This window comes from Pristiophorus japonicus, chromosome 7 (assembly GCF_044704955.1).
Source record: "Pristiophorus japonicus isolate sPriJap1 chromosome 7, sPriJap1.hap1, whole genome shotgun sequence".
Lineage (NCBI taxonomy): Eukaryota > Metazoa > Chordata > Chondrichthyes > Pristiophoridae > Pristiophorus > Pristiophorus japonicus.
In genome coordinates this window covers 167,531,461-167,550,561 of record NC_091983.1, presented here as the reverse complement: position 1 = coordinate 167,550,561, position 19,101 = coordinate 167,531,461, and the positions used below count along the sequence as shown (strand labels likewise).

General features: G+C 44.1%; 1 protein-coding gene across 2 annotated transcripts in view; it reads left to right on the top strand.

The window, feature by feature from the left end:
* Positions 1-19,101, top strand: part of ankrd6b (ankyrin repeat domain 6b) — a 305,190-nt gene that overhangs the window by 239,608 nt on the left and 46,481 nt on the right. For both annotated transcript variants that reach the window (XM_070885547.1, XM_070885549.1), the window contains exon 3: positions 14,706-14,804. In XM_070885547.1, coding sequence (XP_070741648.1) covers positions 14,706-14,804 — 99 coding nt within the window. The remainder of the gene's footprint in view (positions 1-14,705; positions 14,805-19,101) is intronic.

Sequence of the window (19,101 nt, the reverse complement as noted above, 5' to 3'; positions counted from 1 at the left end):
TACCATTTTTATGCTGTCAAATCCTGGCCTATGACAACTTTTCTCTCCCTCCCTTACAAACACACCAGAAGAGCTCCAGTATAACAAGACAGGTAAAGGAAGTAATAAAAAGTACATGGTGTGCATTGAACTTGCTTAGGAAATCTTTTAAATGTTGGGATCATTCAGAAGATGTCCTCAAATATGCACCATATAAAGTGGAAAAAATGTTGTGTGCTGTACAGTGCATTTGGAGGAGAGGATGTGACCCATGACTGTAGTTTACAATACATTTGTACACCGATCCTACATGCACAGTACAATGCCAGATGTGAGTTAGTTGTCCACTTTGTGTGCACTGGGGAATTAATTTGAACTATTACTAAGATGAGAGAAAATAGCATTAAGGACAGTTAACCTGTTATTGTAAGAGGCCAGGGTTTTAGGCTTTAGTTTATCTATAGTAACATAAACTTTCTTTACGAAATGAGATGCTTCTTCTTTCTCTTCCATGCCTGGAGGCACATAAGGAAACCCTTTTCTTCCAGTGCTTTTACATCCAGCAGATTGTGCTCTGGGTTGTGTCTGTATCAAAGACCCTTTTTATGCGAACAGGTAGTTAGCCTGACAAACGACCTTCCTACCCAGAGGTCTAGCTAGATAGTATAGTATTGGGCAGACCCTTGTGTTGCGGATGACATGCTTCCACACCAAAAAAAGGATGAGGTCACAGGTGTTTCAATGAGGGACCTGACATTCCAGGTCCCGATCTACATCTTGAAGGGTGGAAGATGCCTGTGTGTGAATTCTTATAACGTGAGTGGCCGTTACACACCAGCCACCACACAGGCTTGACAGAGCAAGGTCTTGGTCCAGTGGCAAGGATTAACCAAGACGACTGGAGACCAAGCTCTGCTGCATGGACCTAATACGCACACATACACCTACTGTCCTTGGAATTCTTAGGTCGCGGTATGGGGTGGTCCATGCTGCAGTTTCCCTGGGCCTCGGCCCCACTGTTGTTATATGCTGATGCTGTGCCACTTCTGGGCCTCTGCAGCCTCCAACTCCGACCCCGCCGCCCCTGGGCCACTACCTCGCCGCTCCTCGACCCCGCCGCTCCTGGGCCATTACCCCGCCTCCGACCCCGCCGCTCCTGGGTCACTACCCCGCCGCTCCTCGACCCCGCCTCCAACCACGCCGCTCCTGGGTCACTACCCCGCAGCTCCTCGACCCCGCCGCTCCTGGGCCACTACCCCGCCTCCGACCCCGCCGCTCCTGGGTCACTACCCCGCCGCTCCCTGACCCCGCCTCCAACCACGCCGCTCCTGGGCCACTATCTCGCCACTCCTCGACTCTGAGCTCCCGCCTGTCCTGGACCCCGAGCTCCCGCCTCACTGCTGGTCTTGTCTATGCTCCAATCGGTGACCTGGATTTTGGTGACGTCAATCCAATCGCCCTCTAGATACGACAGCGAGGCCGCCATTCTGCTCCAATTGGACGTGAGAACCCTACTGGATGTCAACCCAGTCTCAGAGGTCGGAATTCTGTTCTCCAATCACCGGAGCATGAAAGGAGAATAATGTATGTTAATTATCATAAAACTAATTTCAAATTAAACCCAGTAAGTATCTGACTAACAGCACTAACTACAACATTGCATTAGCAAAAAGGGCCTTTGAATTGATTAAAGGATGAATGTTCTTGTTGTGCTCACAGTTACGAAAAGTTTTTTTGAAACTCCCAATTCAGCATAGGCTGTGCTCACCATTGAAGCAGCTGTGAATTCCAAAGCTCAGCTTGAAACAACAGAGGCCTGGAAAGCTTTATAAAGCAATATGAATTCATTCTAGACTTTGCCGCGTTGCTTGGACACCAGACATTCTTTTGGTAGGGTACCTGAATCAGAACTGTGGCTTGCCTCCAAGCATTTATGAAAGAGTCTCTGTTCACTGATGTTGTAAAAACCTGTTTCCTGAAGCTCCAGAGAAGGGTCCTAATTAGGTGTTTCAAGATACAGATATAGTTCTGTGTATAGGTTTTTTGGTGTTGAATGTGTAAGTACCAACCCACCAGTGTGTCCATTCTTTTGTATTAAGCTGATCTGTTCTGATAGCAGACAAAAATAGGCTTTAAGTCCCAGAGAATCAATGCAAATTGCATTTGTCAAGCCTTAGCATTGAACTTGAACTGTTAAAATACGGTGCTAACAAGACATCTCAATTAAATGTTGAGCTATGATAATTACTATATATATATATATACAGCAGTACAACAACATATTTATGCCACTGTTTGGGGCTTAGTCAGGCTGAGGCAGTCAACTTATACAGGAGTATAAAACCCTGAGGAGAACACTTTATATGGAACATTTTCTTCAACTTTTCAGTTATGCTTGCTTTAAAATGAAAAGAAATGTGTAAGAAATCATTTTTTTTTAATAGTTTTGCACTTGCCTGTGGCTGGGACTGGTGCCCGTGGCTGGGACTAGTTCTTTGTTTGGCTCCTGCCCATTGTGGTCTGGGTGCAGGTTGACCACTGTTTTGGAAAACTGTACTTGTGAAGCTCTGACTGGCTCTGTGTTTAGCAACAGCGTTGCAATACACTTGTCAGCCTGCGCTCGGAGTAGAGTTGCCAACTCCAGTTGAACATATTACTTGAGGTTTCATCACATGACCTCTCGCCTCAAACCATCCCACACCGCCCAGTCAAACAATTTTTTTTCCCACTCCCCCATATTTTCATAACTAATAAATGAAAGTGTTCAAAGAAAATGGAAAAAATACAAATTTTAGGGCCCTATGCAATGTTTTCTCTTTTTTTTGGGGGGAGGGGGGGGGGAGATACAGCCCCTAACAGGTTGCGCAGTCCATTAAAATTTCTGCGTATGCGTGATTTTTCCCATTGTAAAGCCGGCAAACGGCCTACGTGGGACCTCCAGACCGCTGCGCAGCAGAGCAGCTGGACGAGAACTTTGGCCTCCGAATCTTTCTCCCAGGTTGCTCACAGCAATGTCCAGGAGATTAATCTTCAATTCCTGGAGACTCCGGGACAACCCTGGCATGTTGGCCACACTAGCTTGGAGCACAGTAAATGGGAAGGAAATACAGAGCGAACCACCGCTACATCGTGAATAAAGTCAACAAGCACAGAGCTGAAAAGATCAATCCTAATCCTGTTTCTTACAAGTTTCTTTTTGTATTGAAGGAAGCATAACTAAAAGAATGATAATAGGCTACCTGAGGGAGGACTTTCTGTACATATCCTCCCCGCTGCAAGTAAAGGTGTTTATTTTATTCCACTCTCTACAGTCCTGCTCTCATGTCCTTTCCACACTGCCCATCCCCTGCTCCCTTCTCTCCACTATGTTAAATAATATTTCCCGGTGCTGGAGACAGAAGGTTACCAGGGCTCCAAGGGTTATATTATGAGGAGAGATTACATAAACTACTTGTATTCCTTGGAAAATAGAAGGCTAAGGGCAGATTTGATTGAGGGTTTTTAGGATTTTGAAAGGAAATGATAGGGTAAATAGAGGGAAATGTTTTCCGCTGACAGGGGAGTCCAGGACAAGGGGACGTAACCTTAAAATCAGAGCCAGGCCATTCAGGAGAGAAGTTAGGAAATATCTTCATGAAATGGGTGTTAGAAGTGTGGAACACTCTCAAAAACCAGAAGATGCTAGCTCAGTTAATAATTATAAATCTGAGATCGATAGATTTTTGCTAGACGAGTATAAAAAGATTTCTGCATTTTATATTCTGTATTTCTTCACTCAAAGGGTTGCGAATCTTCAGAATTCTTTACCCCAGAGACCTGTAGATGTTCAGTCATTGTGTATATTCAGGACAGAGATCGATAGATTTTTGGATACTTATTGAATGGCGGAGCAGGCTCAAAGGGCCGAATGGCCGCCTACTGCTTCTATTTCTTATGTTCTTATGATATGGAGCCACGGCAGGTGAGTGGAGTTGAGATACAGATCAGACATGGTTTCATTGAATGGTGGAACAGGCTCACGGGCTGAATGGCCTATTCCTGCTCCTATGTTCTGATGGGACATGAAGCGAACTTGGGAAATTTCACTCTTGCTGTTTGAAAGTAGAGCTGCTTTAGGTTTATTGCCTTGAAAGTTCCAATGAAAAGAAAGTCATCAACCTGTCTGGAAAAATAGGAACGGTTGTGTTTCTGAGAATATATACGGTACAAGGAAGTCATCTGCCAGTAATAAATGTAATAAACGTGGAAAGTTAAGCAACTTCATGGAGCTATTTACTTACAGAATCTAAAGGTTATCTTTGGAATGAATATTTTCAAGAATACCCCTTATGGGTTTCTTGAAGTTATGATTCCTTTTATTAAGTGTTGCCGCAGGGGTTACCGGGAACAAGTATTCTTTTGTACTTCAATTTTCTGTTAAACAAAAGTGATGGGGTGTGGAAAGCTGAAGTATTTTTGAGCCCTGCAGCCCTCAGATCTGTCCATGTTGCGTTTAGCACTTACTGTCAGATGGCACGATGTGATCTGTAATTACTTGGCAGCTTAGCTCACGCATGCCGGCAGCAGTGGAACTTCCTGTTACATAACTTTCTACCTGCTCTAATATTCTTAGCCAGCTTAGCAGATAAATTGTGAAGTAGTACATTTTGGAGAAAGAAACTGCATAGGGACGTTTAAGTGGCACGGTAAGATTCTAAACTGAATGGGGAAACCGAGGGATCCGGGGCTCAATTATCCCCAGTCTTTTGCGCCGTTTTTTTCTGGCGTATTTATTTTTTTCAAAGTTTTCCCCGCGATCTGCGCCGGCGTAATTGTCTTAGTTACGATTTTTCTAGGCCAGTTTTTTTTCTTTTACGTTCCCTCATGTCTGCCGTTTTTTTCAATTGTTCGCAGTTTGGCCAACATTTTTTTCTCTTTGGTCGGAGTATCTGGCCACTCCCGAAAAACCTTCTGGTGTGTTTAAGAATACCAGCACACATTCACAAATCTATGCTGAAAGACGACATTGTTTTTAAATCGAAGATTTTGGAGGGAGTCAAGAACACTGTCAAAATCAATAATAAAATTCAACTTTTTTTTAACCTGTCAACGCAGAAGTGTAAATTTGTTGGATTTCAGAAGTTTTCTCATTTTTACTCACACACATGCCACCACCGAACGTCTTGAAGCAGGGCTAGAGGGTCATAGTTTTGGCCGGCAGAATCGACCTCGCACCCGTACACAGAAGCTCGGGGCATGGCTACAAAACAAGCCGGGGGGAGGCGGGGAGGTAGGGAGTGGGGGGTTAACGTGAGAGAGAGAGAGCGAGGTGCCGATCGGAAGGCTTGGAGCCCAGGGAGCAAGGTGCCTTCTGCACTGAAGACTGCAATGAGTTGGGTGGTAGTGATGGTGGTGGTGGTGGGGGGGGGGGGTAAAGGGGCAGGCGGGGGGGGTAAAGGGGCAGGCGGGGGGAGGTAAAGGGGCAGGCGGGGGGGGAAGAGAGGAGAAGTTACAAGACTCCAATTAGTAAAGGGGGGGAGGGGGGGAGGAGGAAGAGAGGAGAAGTCACACCTTTAGGTGTGGGCCATCCACATAGACCTTGGGGAGAGAGAGAACTGCGAACCTGTCCTGCCTGCTTTCCTGCTGTCTTGAGCTTCTTTCAAAGGTTAAATTTAAGTATGGGGGCAATACTGACAATGCCATACCTTGTGCAAGCCTTCTGCATCATGGTGCTACTTAGGAGACAATTGAATCGACTTCATAGCATCAGGAACATCAGAGCCCGTCGGGTGCTGGGCAGGAGGCCTTACCCATCTCGGGTATATCGAGACAGTGCAGACTGTGTCAGAAGGCTGCGTTTCCGCAAATAAGTTGTAAGTGAGATCTGTGTGTTGGTCAGGAGGACTGCTTTGTCAGTTGAAGTGAAGGTTACAGCTGCACTTTCACTCTATGCCTGGGCTACAACTGGGGATGTGTGCGACATTTCTCAACATGCAACACATGTCTCCATTCGCCAAGTCACGGCTACACTGTGTGCGCGTAGGAATGACTTCATAAAGTACCTCATGACCACCCAAGCAATCCATGACAGGGCTGTGGGCTTCTTCAGGATTGCTGGCTTCCCAAAGCTACAGGGCTGCACTGATTGTACCCAAATCGCCTTGCGAGCACCTTTGGAGGATTCTGAGATGAGGATTATTTTCTGAGGAACAGAAAAGGCTTCCACTCCATTAATGTGCAGCTCGTGTGTGACGACATGCATCGCATCATGTCAGTCGATGCAAGATACCCTGGCAGCACCCACGATGCATTCATCCTACGCGACAGCGTTATATCTGCCATGTTTCAACAGCAGCAGCCAGAAAGGCAGAGCTGGCTACTGGGAGACAAAGGGTACGGCCTCACCACCTGGCTTATGATGGCCCTACACGTAACCCAGACGGAAGCTGACCATCAATACAACATGTCGCACAATACGACGCGCAGCATCATAGAGAGGACCATTGGCATATTGAAACAGCGTTTCCGATGCCTGGACCATTCCGGATGTTACTTGCTGTACTCCCCTGAGATTATCGGTCAGTTCACTGTTGTGTGCTGCATGCTGCATAACTTAGCCATCATGACGCAGTAGCACCTTGTAGTGGAAGCCCCACCTGCGGTGAGAGTGGCTGATGATAATGATGTGGAAGATGCAGGTGACAAGCAGGAGGAGGAGGACGACGAGGATAAGGACGCCATGTAAGTGCCTGAGGCTGGAGCATGACGGCGGAGGAGGGCGGGCCATCGTGCCCCTTTAACGATTGCTCGAGCTTTGCGCCTGCAGCTCATCCGTGAACGCTTTACTGATGCCTGAGGGCTTAGTGACAACTATTCCACATGGACTTGTTTATTGTTTGGAGTTGTTCCGTAATGTTGTGTTGTGTTCATGGAACATGATTCAGTTTTAATGTAAAATATATTTTATTCAAAAGTTTACAATGTACTTAACTTTAGTAAAATTATTCTTGTATCAAACTTTACTTTAAGATCACTTAAAAACTTTAAGATCACTTATAAACTTGTAAATTTACATAACTTACAAAAAACTTTTAATTTGAAAATAGTTACAACAGTAACAATAATAACAACAGCAGTAGCAAATAAAGGCTGCACCCATCTCTCCTCCCCCTCAGTCTAACGCCGCCCGCTGCGCTTGGTCTTGGACTGTCCACCACCCTTGCCCGCAGGCAATCGCGCAGTTTTTATGGGCTTGGTACCAAGCTTATTCGTTCTAACATCTCTGGTACTGCGCACCTCTTAGGGTTGGGGTGGGGGAGGGGCGTTGGCACTGGAGGGCCCGGCTTGGGGCTCTTAAGAGGCTGGTGTGGGGATTGAAGTGAGAGTGGCAGTTGATTCTGTCAATGGGCATCTGAGCATGTTGCCTTATTGCAGCAGCTAACTCCAACATGCCGCCCCTCATGCTCATTGATGGTGTCTCAACGACCTGCAAACAGTCCCTCCCTCATGGTCAGTGACGTGGTTTGCACTACCTCTGACATTCCCTCTGTCGAAATCTCGACTCCCGATAAACGACTCAGACACCTTCAGCTCCAGCAGAAGTTTCTTTAATTTATTTGCAGCAAGGGAAAAGGTCTCACCCAGTCGAAGGCTACATGGAGACCCCCCAAAATGGTACAATTTCACGAGATATTTATACAGTAAAACCCAAGTTATGGCCTCTCCCTGTGTATTGGCTCTGTCTCGCAGTCAGTGAATACAGATAGAGAGTTAATTACTACATCCTTGTCCTGACATGGTTTCCAGATATTTTCTTTTGTCAGGGTTATTAGTTGGCCAGCCGGCCATCATTCAATGAGAGTGTGGTAATGAGCTATTACCTGCATTGCATTGTGTCAGGATTGTCCAGTTTCCTGGTCAGTTATCTTTTTCCATCAAATGGATGAGGTCTCTACAAGAGATAATGGCTGGTGGTTTGAGTACTTTGAAAACTGGTGTCATATAGACAATAGGAGAGCACCATGGCGGGGATGGGGGGGGGGGGGGGGGGTACTTGTCTCAGCCTCCTAGCTGTCTGGTGGCTATCAGCCATTTCAAGCCAGGTTTAGCTGTTTATGCAAACCGACTGTTTATTGCAGAAATGTCTGGAAGGACCAGGACTCCATTTTGTTTTATATTAAAAGGGCACAAAAATATAGTGTGGTACAGCTTAGATAAAAAATACATTTCCACACCTCCCTCATGGCCACTACTCCCCCACTGATGGTCCCGGACATCGTTCCAGATGCGTTCATAATAAAGGATGAAACTGAGTGCTGTGAACAATGAGCAAGTGTGACCTTAGCTCCTTTATTAAGACTCTAGAGTACCTCGTGGGTGGCCTGCTTATATACCATGCTCCCAAGGATGCTGGGATCCCTTAGAACTCCAACAGGTAGGTCCTCTGGTGGTAGTGTTACAGGTTACAAGGGGTTAAATACATAACATCACTCCCTCGTAAAATTAATAGTACATTTATTTACCAGGTGAGACGATCTGGGGCTTTTCGCTCCCTTGTCGATCGTCTCGGTACAAATGCGGATGTGGGTGAGTTGGTTAGTTCTTCACTGGGCTGCTGCGAATGGTGAGTTCGGCTTCGTGGCCAACCATGATGTCGGTTGCCACGTGTGTGTGTGTGTGTGTGTGTTGGAGGGTCAAAGTTGCTGGTGTCTTCTTCGGGTTGTTCGTAGCTGTTGGTGAACCGCAATTTGATTTGGTCCAAATGTTTTCTGCAGGTTAGTCCATTGGCCAATTTGACTAGGCAAAATGTTCTTGGTTGTTGTGGATGCTTACTCAAAATGGATTGAATGTGCAATAATATCTGTAAGCACGGCCACCAATGAAAGCCTATGAGCCAAGTTTGTCACGCATGGCCTGCCTGATGTCCTAGTCACTGACAATGGGCCATGTTTCACCAGTGCTGAATTCAACGAATTCATGACCCGCAATGGGATCAAGCACGTCACATCTGCCCTGTTCAAGCCCGCATCCAACGGCCAGGCAGAACGGTTAGGGCTTGACCGAGCTAGGTCTTGGTCCAGTGGCAAGCTGTTACATTGGCACTCTGCACTCAAACAGCACCATTTGTATATTTAAGGAGAATTGAATAATTGTGATCGGAGCCTCTGCTGGCTCTTCTCTCGCTTTTTTCTACAGCCTAGGGTGCAGGCAATCCGGTCCAATGACTTTTATCCACCATGAATTCGGCTACTTTTTTTTTAGAACCAAGAAATGGCGGACCAATTGAACCAGTACTTTGGTTCGGTATTCACGAAGGAGGACACAAACAACCTTCCGGTTATAAAAGGGGTCGGGGGGTCTAGCAAGGAGGAGGAACTGAGGGAAATCCTTATTAGCCGGGAAATTGTGTTGGGGAAATTGATGGGATTGAAGGCCGATAAATCCCCAGGGCCTGATGGACTGCATCCCAGAGTACTTAAGGAGGTGGCCTTGGAAATAGTGGATGCGTTGACAGTCATTTTCCAACATTCCATTGACTCTGGATCAGTTCCTATGGAGTGGAGGGTAGCCAATGTAACCCCACTTTTTAAAAAAGGAGGGAGAGAGAAAACAGGGAATTATAGACCGGTCAGCCTGACATCGGTAGTGGGTAAAATGATGGAATCAATTATTAAGGATGTCATAGCAGTGCATTTGGAAAGAGGTGACATGATAGGTCCAAGTCAGCATGGATTTGTGAAAGGGAAATCATGCTTGACAAATCTTCTGGAATTTTTTGAGGATGTTTCCAGTAAAGTGGACAAGGGAGAACCAGTTGATGTGGTATATTTGGACTTTCAAAAGGCGTTCGACAAGGTCCCACACAAGAGATTGATGTGCAAAGTTAGAGCACATGGGATTGGGGGTAGTGTACTGACATGGATTGAGAACTGGTTGTCAGACAGGAAGCAAAGAGTAGGAGTAAATGGGTACTTTTCAGAATGGCAGGCAGTGACTAGTGGGGTACCGCAAGGTTCTGTGCTGGGGCCCCAGCTGTTTACACTGTACATTAATGATTTAGATGAGGGGATTAAATGTAGTATCTCCAAATTTGCGGATGACACTAAGTTGGGTGACAGTGTGAGCTGCGAGGAGGATGCTGTGAGGCTGCAGAGCGACTTGGATAGGTTAGGTGAGTGGGCAAATGCATGGCAGATGGAGTATAATGTGGATAAATGTGAGGTTATCCACTTTGGTGGTAAAAACAGAGAGACAGACTATTATCTGAATGGTGACAGATTAGGAAAAGGGGAGGTGCAAAGAGACCTGGGTGTCATGGTACATCAGTCATTGAAGGTTGGCATGCAGGTGCAGCAGGCGGTTAAGAAAGCAAATGGCATGTTGGCCTTCATAGCAAGGGGATTTGAGTACAGGGGCAGGGAGGTGTTGCTACAGTTGTACAGGGCATTGGTGAGGCCACACCTGGAGTATTGTGTACAGTTTTGGTCTCCTAACCTGAGGAAGGACATTCTTGCTATTGAGGGAGTGCAGCGAAGGTTCACCAGACTGATTCCCGGGATGGCGGGACTGACCTATCAAGAAAGACTGGATCAACTGGGCTTGTATTCACTGGAGTTCAGAAGAATGAGAGGGGACCTCATAGAAACATTTAAAATTCTGACAGGGTTAGACAGGTTAGATGCAGGAAGAATGTTCCCAATGTTGGGGAAGTCCAGAACCAGAGGTCACAGTCTAAGGATAAGGGGTAAGCCATTTAGGACCGAGATGCGGAGGAACTTCTTCACCCAGAGAGTGGTGAACCTGTGGAATTCTCTACCACAGAAAGTTGTTGAGGCCAATTCACTAAATAAATTCAAAAAGGAGTTAGATGAGGTCCTTACTACTAGGGGGATCAAGGGGTATGGCGAGAAAGCAGGAATGGGGTACTGAAGTTGAATGTTCAGCCATGAACTCATTGAATGGCGGTGCAGGCTAGAAGGGCCGAATGGCCTACTCCTGCACCTATTTTCTATGTTTCTATGTTTACAGTAATGTCAAATAATTGTTCAATGTCCTTCTCCAGTACACCTATATTGTCACTTCCACCATCACTTGTATAAAAATGATTCAAAATATTTATTCAATATCTTTGCCATGCCTTCACAATTAGATTCCCTGCATTTAACGCCTGAGCAGTCTTTCCTTCCCTTAACTATTCTTTTACTTTTCATGTGCTTATAAAAGACGGTACAATTTCCTTTTATATTATCTACTAGACCTTTTTCAGAGAAAGGTAACAAAAGCAGGAATACTCTCACAGGCAGTTGGTGAACATGGGTCATTCCTTTTCTGTTTGCCAAACATTGTGATATGACAAAATACCTCACTGTTACATAAGTGTCATTGCTCATGGTCAAGCTGTATTGGCTGAATTTTATTTATCTGAAGGCAATGTACCTGCCATAATCACTACTCCACTTCCCATAAATGCTGCCAAACATTGCTGCACTGGGCCAGAATGAGATTACACTTTAGGTGATGAACTGATGAGTTTCAACACATTATAAACTTGCAATGTTTGGTAAACACAGAATAAATATTTCCCAAATACTTTTCAATAAAGAATATTGCTCTTTAAAAGTGATGCTATTCACATAAAAGTGATCTGATTTTTTTGGTAGCTGAAAGTAATGATTGTGGATAAAATCACACCAGCAGGTAATTGCACTAGTATTACAGAAAACCTTCTTTAAAGTTAGTTATGGGGGCTCTTTAATAGTTGCTTTGTTCCGGGAGTGGATTTTCTGTCGTTCACTGTTGGTGGCAATTCCTGATTTGGCAAAAACTGTTGAAAATCAGGAATTCCAGGCTGTAGCCTTGACTACGGTCCCAGACTGAAGCAACAGTGTAGGTTAGGAGCTGGGACCAGCAAGATCTCTTGAAGTGGCAAATCTGGTGTTGCAGCGTAACTTCATACTGCAACTACTAACTTGGCATACAAAAGAGAAAAACATGTACACATTTGTGTACAGTGAAAACACTTGCTTATGGTGTACTCTTTAAGAGACCAGTTGGCACTGCTGGAGGGATGATGATTGCTGTTAATAACCACAGCTTGCATTTAGAACGAACCTTTCATGGAATGAAATATCCCAAGGCTTCACAGAGGCAAAATTAACCATACACCCAACAGTGATAGGAGGAGGGCTAAAAGTAATGAGCAAAGGCATGATCAAAGAGAGAGGTTTTAAGAAAGGGTTAGGGTTGTGCAAGGAGCTCGATGTCTGCTTGGTGCGGCGCACGGGGGCGGAGCCTACCACTCGCGCTGATTTTGTAAGTAGGAGGGGGCGGGTACAATTGAAATGAGGCTTCTTGGTGCCGGCAACCCTGCGCGTGCGCGTTGGAGCGTTCGCGCACGCGCAGTCTGAAGTAAACATTGGTACTCGGCCATTTTTAAAAGTGCTGCAGAAAAAGTGAAGATTTGTTTCTTGGACCCCTGCAAAGGCTTGTATTTTAATTTTCTTGATATTTCTGTGTGTGAGGGAGTGCTTTTAGCAGCACTGCTGAATAAATCACCTGCTGAAATCAGTGAGTTCAGCTTTTCACTGCTAAACTTGCAGAACCGGTGCCTGCAAATTAAGGACTGTGTGTTTGGAGAAATAAGAGTGCCAATTCAACTTTGCAATGGATCAAACCATGGCATAATACGTGGTGTTGACAATGCAGCACCCATTCTGCAAATTTAAATATAAAACTGTCTATGTGGCTGCCTCTCCCTGTCCAAATGGCCTCAGTCCCCCTCACAGCTCGAAGGCTGCTGCTGTATCTTTGGCTGCCGGCCAGCCACTGACGCCGCCACTAAAGCGTGGCCGAATGGCCTCAAGAACCTTAATGAGCTGCGTGTGTCCTGTGTTCATTCTTCGGCTCCCGGCCAGCCACTGACGCCGCTGCAATCCCATGGCAGAATGGCCTCAAGTCCGTCCGGGTGCTGCATCTTCGCGGGGAATGAAGGCTTGCCTCAAGCACCGCAGCTCAGCTCGAAGGCTGCTTGCTGCCTGCCGCTGCCGTCGAGACACTGACGCCACACTCCTGCCTCAAGCACTGCAGCTCAGCTCGAAGGCTGCTTGCTGCCTGCTGTCGAGACACTGACGCTACACTGCTGCCTGAAAGGCCTGCCTGAAGCACTTTCACACAGGTAGGAACATGGTTTATTTAATCTTTTCTTTGCTTATAAATTTTTATTCAGGTTGGATTTATTTGTATAATATTTGTATAAGTATAACTAAGGATTGATTGTAGAATTTAATGACTTCCCTTCCCCCCCCCCCCCACCTTGTTCCCTACGCCTAATTTGTAACCTATGCCTGATTTTTTAAAGTGTAGACAAGGTTTTTTCAAGCTTACAAAAATCTTCACTTGCTCCATTCTAAGTTAGTTTGGAGTACGTTTTCACTGTGGAAACTTTCAAATCAGGCGTCAGTGGCCGGACACACCCGCTTTTGAAAAAAAAATTCTGTTCCAAAGTGAAACTGTTCTCCCTGATTAGAACTGCAGAAAACTAAATGTGGAAAATTCCGATTTCTAAGATACTCCGTTCTACACCAGTTGCTCCTAAAAATCAGGAGCAAATCATGTGGAAACTTGGGGCCAGTGTGTCTAGTTGAAAGAGCGGCCTGTAAGCACAATCTATCAGTATAACCTCTGTAACTGGTCACTAGGATGTGTACAAGCGTGGGCCAGATGATATCTTCATCTCTATGGAGAAGTGCCTGACTTCTCTCAGTGCCTCCTCAAAATACATGTCCGAGATTGGGAACTCCTCATATGGAGGTATGATGGACGTGAGTCTGAATTCTGCAATTCAGAACATTGGAGCTCTATCATACTGTCAATATTTCAGTTGATTTGAACATCCATGAATGAATATTTTGAAATGAGAATTTGCACCTAACTCCTTCGTGGGATAAATAGGAGCATAAAGTACAAAAGTAAAGTGGTATTGCTAAACTTACACAAATCATTGGTTAGGTCACACTTTTGGGAACTTTACTTTAGGAAGGGAGTCAAGGCCATGGAGAGAGTACAGAAGAGATGATACCATGGATCAGAGGCTTTAGTTATGAGGAGAAACTATTGAAATTGGCTTTTCAGTAGAACAGAGAAGGTTAAGAGGAGATCAGATAGAGGTGTTCAAAATTAGGAAGGAATTTAATGAGGTAATTTGGAAAAACTATTTTCACTGGTTAATGAGTTGGTAGCTAGAGGTCATACATTTAATCACCAAAGGAAAGAAATGAGAAATTAAGAGGTTTTTTTTACATAGAAGTAATTACGACATGGAATACCCTACCAGAAATACTGGTGGAAGTAGAATCCAGAAAGCTTTTAAAAGGGATATTTGACAAATAAACACTTGAAAGTGTATAGGGCAGGGGAATGAGCTACAACGGATAGCTCTTTCAGAGAGCTGGCACAGACGTAGTGGTTTAAATGGCTGCACGCAGTGCTCTAAACTTCTCTGATTACCTTCTGCTGTGTTGTGATTCTTAAAAGGTAGGTATTTAAAGTGTGTGTAATGAAATCAAGGGACGGCATATAGATGAGGAAAAGAAGGAAGTTAAGAATCGAACTTTTAGATACATAAGTGGTGACTGTGCAGAGCCAGGTTTGTAATTGTACAAGTTGCAAGAGGGTCTCCATATGAGAGAAATTAAGTGAAGTTTTATTTAGTTAACCATTTCTCATTGTTGCGTGCTTGACTTTTTCAGCATGGACGTACTGCACTGCATTTGGCTGCATACAAGGGCCACATTGACGTCGTACGAGTTCTGCTGAAAGCAAGTTGTGATCTGGACATCCAGGATGATGTAAGTCAAAAATGACTTGACTGCTTCTCATCAGATTCCATTGTTTCTTGCCTCACAGCAGTTTATTTGGAGGGGGATTGATGTGATCTCAGGAAATAATCATATGTTGCACCATAAATAGTTGAAACCAGGATATTGGAATCTTTCTAGTCAAAGGGTTAAAATTATCTTGTAGCCTTTCTAAATAAGACAGTTAAGTTTAATATTGCTACTTAACTCCAAACTATGTACTGTAGAACATAAATAATTTGTCCCAATAATATTTCCTTGACTCCTTGAAATTTCCATTTTTATGTAAACACATGCTTTTCATTATATTCTACCATTTCGGTGTAAGGTTTAAGAATGCAGAATTTTACATGGAAAAATAAAATACTGAACTTGGGTGAATAATAGGAAGGGTGTTGCACAGCAGAACATCTGGCTTTTTGGCCTGGGCATATGTCTTTTTACTTCATGCTGCAAGATTTCATTATGTTTGCATGTTTTTAAGACTTGTTCTTGGGGTGTGGGTAACACTGGCAAGGCAGTATGCCTAGTTGTCCTGAGGGCATTGGAGTCACGTGTCTGCCAGATCGTGTAGGCGTAGGTGCCTTCCCTGAAAGACATCAGTGTGAGCCAGTTGGGGGTTTACAATAATATGGCAGCTTTCATTCATTGGATCTGATTTCACAATTTACCATAGTTAGATTTTAGCTCCTCATGGCTCAATTCTCCAGCACCACAACCTGCAGACTACCATACCCTATAGGGTGCTCCAGCAGTAACTTCTTCAAAGCCCTCCGTTGGAATAAAAACGAGGTTATAATTTGCAGCTGATAAATAGTCACCAAAGCTATGACCTTTATATACCTCTAACCCAGCATCCACAGCCTCTCGGGACAGCAAATTCGAGATTTCCAGATTTTGTGAAAAAGTCCTTCCTGATTTCATTCTTAACTGGTCTGGCTCTAATTTTAAGATTATATCCTCTTGGTCTGGATTCCCCCACTAGAGGAAATAGTTTCTTCGTTTGTACCCTATCGAATCCCTTTATCATTTTAAACACCTAGATTAGCTCACAACTTAAACTTCTAAGTTCAAGGGAAAAACAAGCCAAATTTATGCATCCTGTTCTCATACTTTAAGCCATGGTAGCATCCTGGTGAATCTGCGCTGTTCCCCATTCCAAGGCCAAAATATCTGTCCTGAGGCTGTATGTCCAAATTGAATGTAGTGCTCCAAATGGAGTTAAATCAAGGCTCTGTACAACTGAAGCATCAGCTCCTCACTCTTGTATTCCAGCCCTCCTGAGATAAGGGCCAACATTGCATTAGCCTTTTTGTACCCATTCACTAGCTTTTAGTGATTTGTGTACATGGGCAGCTAAACCCTTTGCTCCTGCATAGCTCCTCGTTTCACCATTAAGAAAATATCCCGATTTGTCTTTCTCAAATCCCGTTTTCCCACATTGAACGCCAAACATAATTTTGCCCACTCAGTTCATCTGCCTATGTCCCACTGTAACTTCCTGCTCCCATCCAGACATTTTACTGTGCTTGCTAACTTAGCATCATCTGCATACTTGGATGCACAGTTCTCTATTCCTTCATCCAAGTCATTAATATATATGGTGAAAAGCTGAGGCCCCAGTACAGATCCCAGGGAACATCATTTGTCACATCCCACTAATCAGAACAAATCTTTTATCCTTTCTCTCTATCTCCTACCACCCAAACAATTTCCGACCCATGTTGCAAGGTTACCTCCAATTGCATGCGCGCTCATTATTTCTAATAATCTCTTGTGTGGAATCTTATTAAATACGTTCTAGAAGTCGATATAGACAACATCCACAGACACTCCCCTATCCACCATGCAAGTGACTTCCTCAACAACTTCAATTAGATACATCAGATTACGTCCTACCTTTCACAAATCCATGTTGCCTCTTTTTGATCAGCTCATATTTGTCTGTCTCTGATAATAGATTCCAGGAACTTCTCCATAATTGATGTTAAACTGACAGATTTGTAGTTACTTGTTTTTTCCTCCCTTCCTTCTTAAATAATGGAGTGACATTTTCAATTTCCAATCTAAAGGCACAATTCCTGAATCTAGAGTTTTAGAAATGTATAACTAGTGCATCCTCAATTTCCTCACCTATTTTTTTTAGTACCCTGGGGTGGAACCCATCAGGTCCTGGGGGTTTGTGTGTCTTAAGTCCCATTATTTTCTCCATTACCATCTTATTACTTGTATTAAATCCACTAAGTTCCTCCTCTTGACTTTTAGGTTCCCTTGTGCCATGAATATTTTGTTCTCTTTGTGTGAAACAGATAGAAAGATTTTATTTAACAAGTCTGCATTTTCCTTATTATCCATTATAGACTTGCCTACATCTGTCTTGAGTCAGCCACGTTCCTCTTTACTACTCTTTCTCTCAATCTATTTACTGAAAAAACGTTTACTGTTGGCTTTGATATTCCTTGCAATTTTTTTTCATAATTCTTTTTGCATGTTATTACTTTCTTTGTATCTCTTTGTTGCTTTATATACTTCCCAGTCTGCTGGCTTTCCACTTTTTCTTGCATTGTGTGAGCCTTTTCATTTAGTTTTATACTTTTACCTCATTCGTTGACCACAGTAGCTTAACTACACATGTGGAGCTTTTGCCTCTCAACATCTCCGAGTGCTTCATGTAATTAATTCGTTTTGAAATACAGGTAATGTTATGTAGGCCAGTCTGCTCCAGTAACATCTCTCAAATAGCAAGCTAATCTATATTTGTAACATGAGTTGAGAAGAGAATGATGGCCTGGTCACTGGGAGAACTCCCTATTCTTCTCCAAACAATGCCATGAATCTTTAACAGCCACCTGAACAGGCAGGTGAGAGCTGAATTTAATGTTTCATCTGAAGGACAGCTTCACCAAAAATGAGTTATTCCCTTACTGGAGCATCAACCTAGATTATGCACTGAGGACCTGATGTGGAGCAGAAACCCACAACTTTATGACTCGAGGTGGGAATGTTACAAACTGAGCCAAGCTGACACAATGCAAGGAAGGAGTATTAAGCATCATGTTCATCCTGCATTTGTCAATCCTTGCTCAGGACTCACTTAGCCTAATTTCATCTCCTTCTCCTTTGAATCAGGATGTGACTTCTTGAAGACAGCCTCAAAAATGGTGTTTGAATACAAATGTTTTTGCATATTCTGTTAGTTTTACAATGGCATCTACTGTTCTAGTACCATTAAAATTGATGCGATGAATTGAAGACCAATATTTGACATTCCTACAGTTGTGAAATATTTCCTTTTGACTGATTCAAAGGTATCAAAGTTAGCCGAAGAATGACCTCCAGTGGCCTAAGTTGGCACTTCTGTGATTTTGAACCAATTAGATCCAATTCTGTAGAACACATAACCCCTGTTAGTAATGCTTTCCCTCTGCTAACCAATCACGTAAAACCTTATTGGCACTCCAATCCTATTTCTTATTGGCTGATGAGTATTCACACCATACAGAATTTTGGCTGTCATCAAGGATATTGTTGCTATGGTGACAGACAGAAGGAAGAGATAAAAGCTCTTGGAAGAAGGCTATAAAAGAACTAAAAGATCAAAAGGTTAGAAATTTATGTTCTGCAAATACATCTGCCATGCATTCTCTTCCAATTGTTGTGAGGCCTGCTTGTCGCATCATTATTGCATTACTGAACCAAATTATTCAAGTCTACGGGCGGGATTTTCTGCTTTGCCGTTTTCGGGGCAAAAACGGAGGCAAGATAGGAAATTTACCGCCCGATTAACGTTTGCGCTTAATGGAGTAATTTTTGTCATTTGAGCCCTGCGCCAGGGGCAAAGCGCAAAGAGAGGTGTTGTACGACTTTAGCGGCCCAAAAATGGGAACCTCACCAGCTAAAGTGCGGGGCCGGTAGTGCTCCAAGAGAGGCCTTGGGAGGGAAAAAAAAATTCACACAAACATTCAAAAAAACATTGCCGACACCCTTACAACATAAATTGCTACAAAAAAATAAAAGAATAAAAACTGGAACTTACCGTTTTTGCAGTTTATCCAACTCACCGCCACCAGCAGGGCTGAACCGCTGTATTTTCCCTGGCAGTCATCGCGGGGCACCTTTCGGGGTGTACGGGTCGAAACCATTGCCGTGTCACAACGAGTGCGGCTGCATGCCCGATGCAACTCTTCCAGCGCCGCCACAAAACCCGATCGGAGGATCACGACCGGACGAAAAAGACCTTACCGCCCCATTTTTCACCACAGAGGGTCAAAATCCGGATCGCAAACAA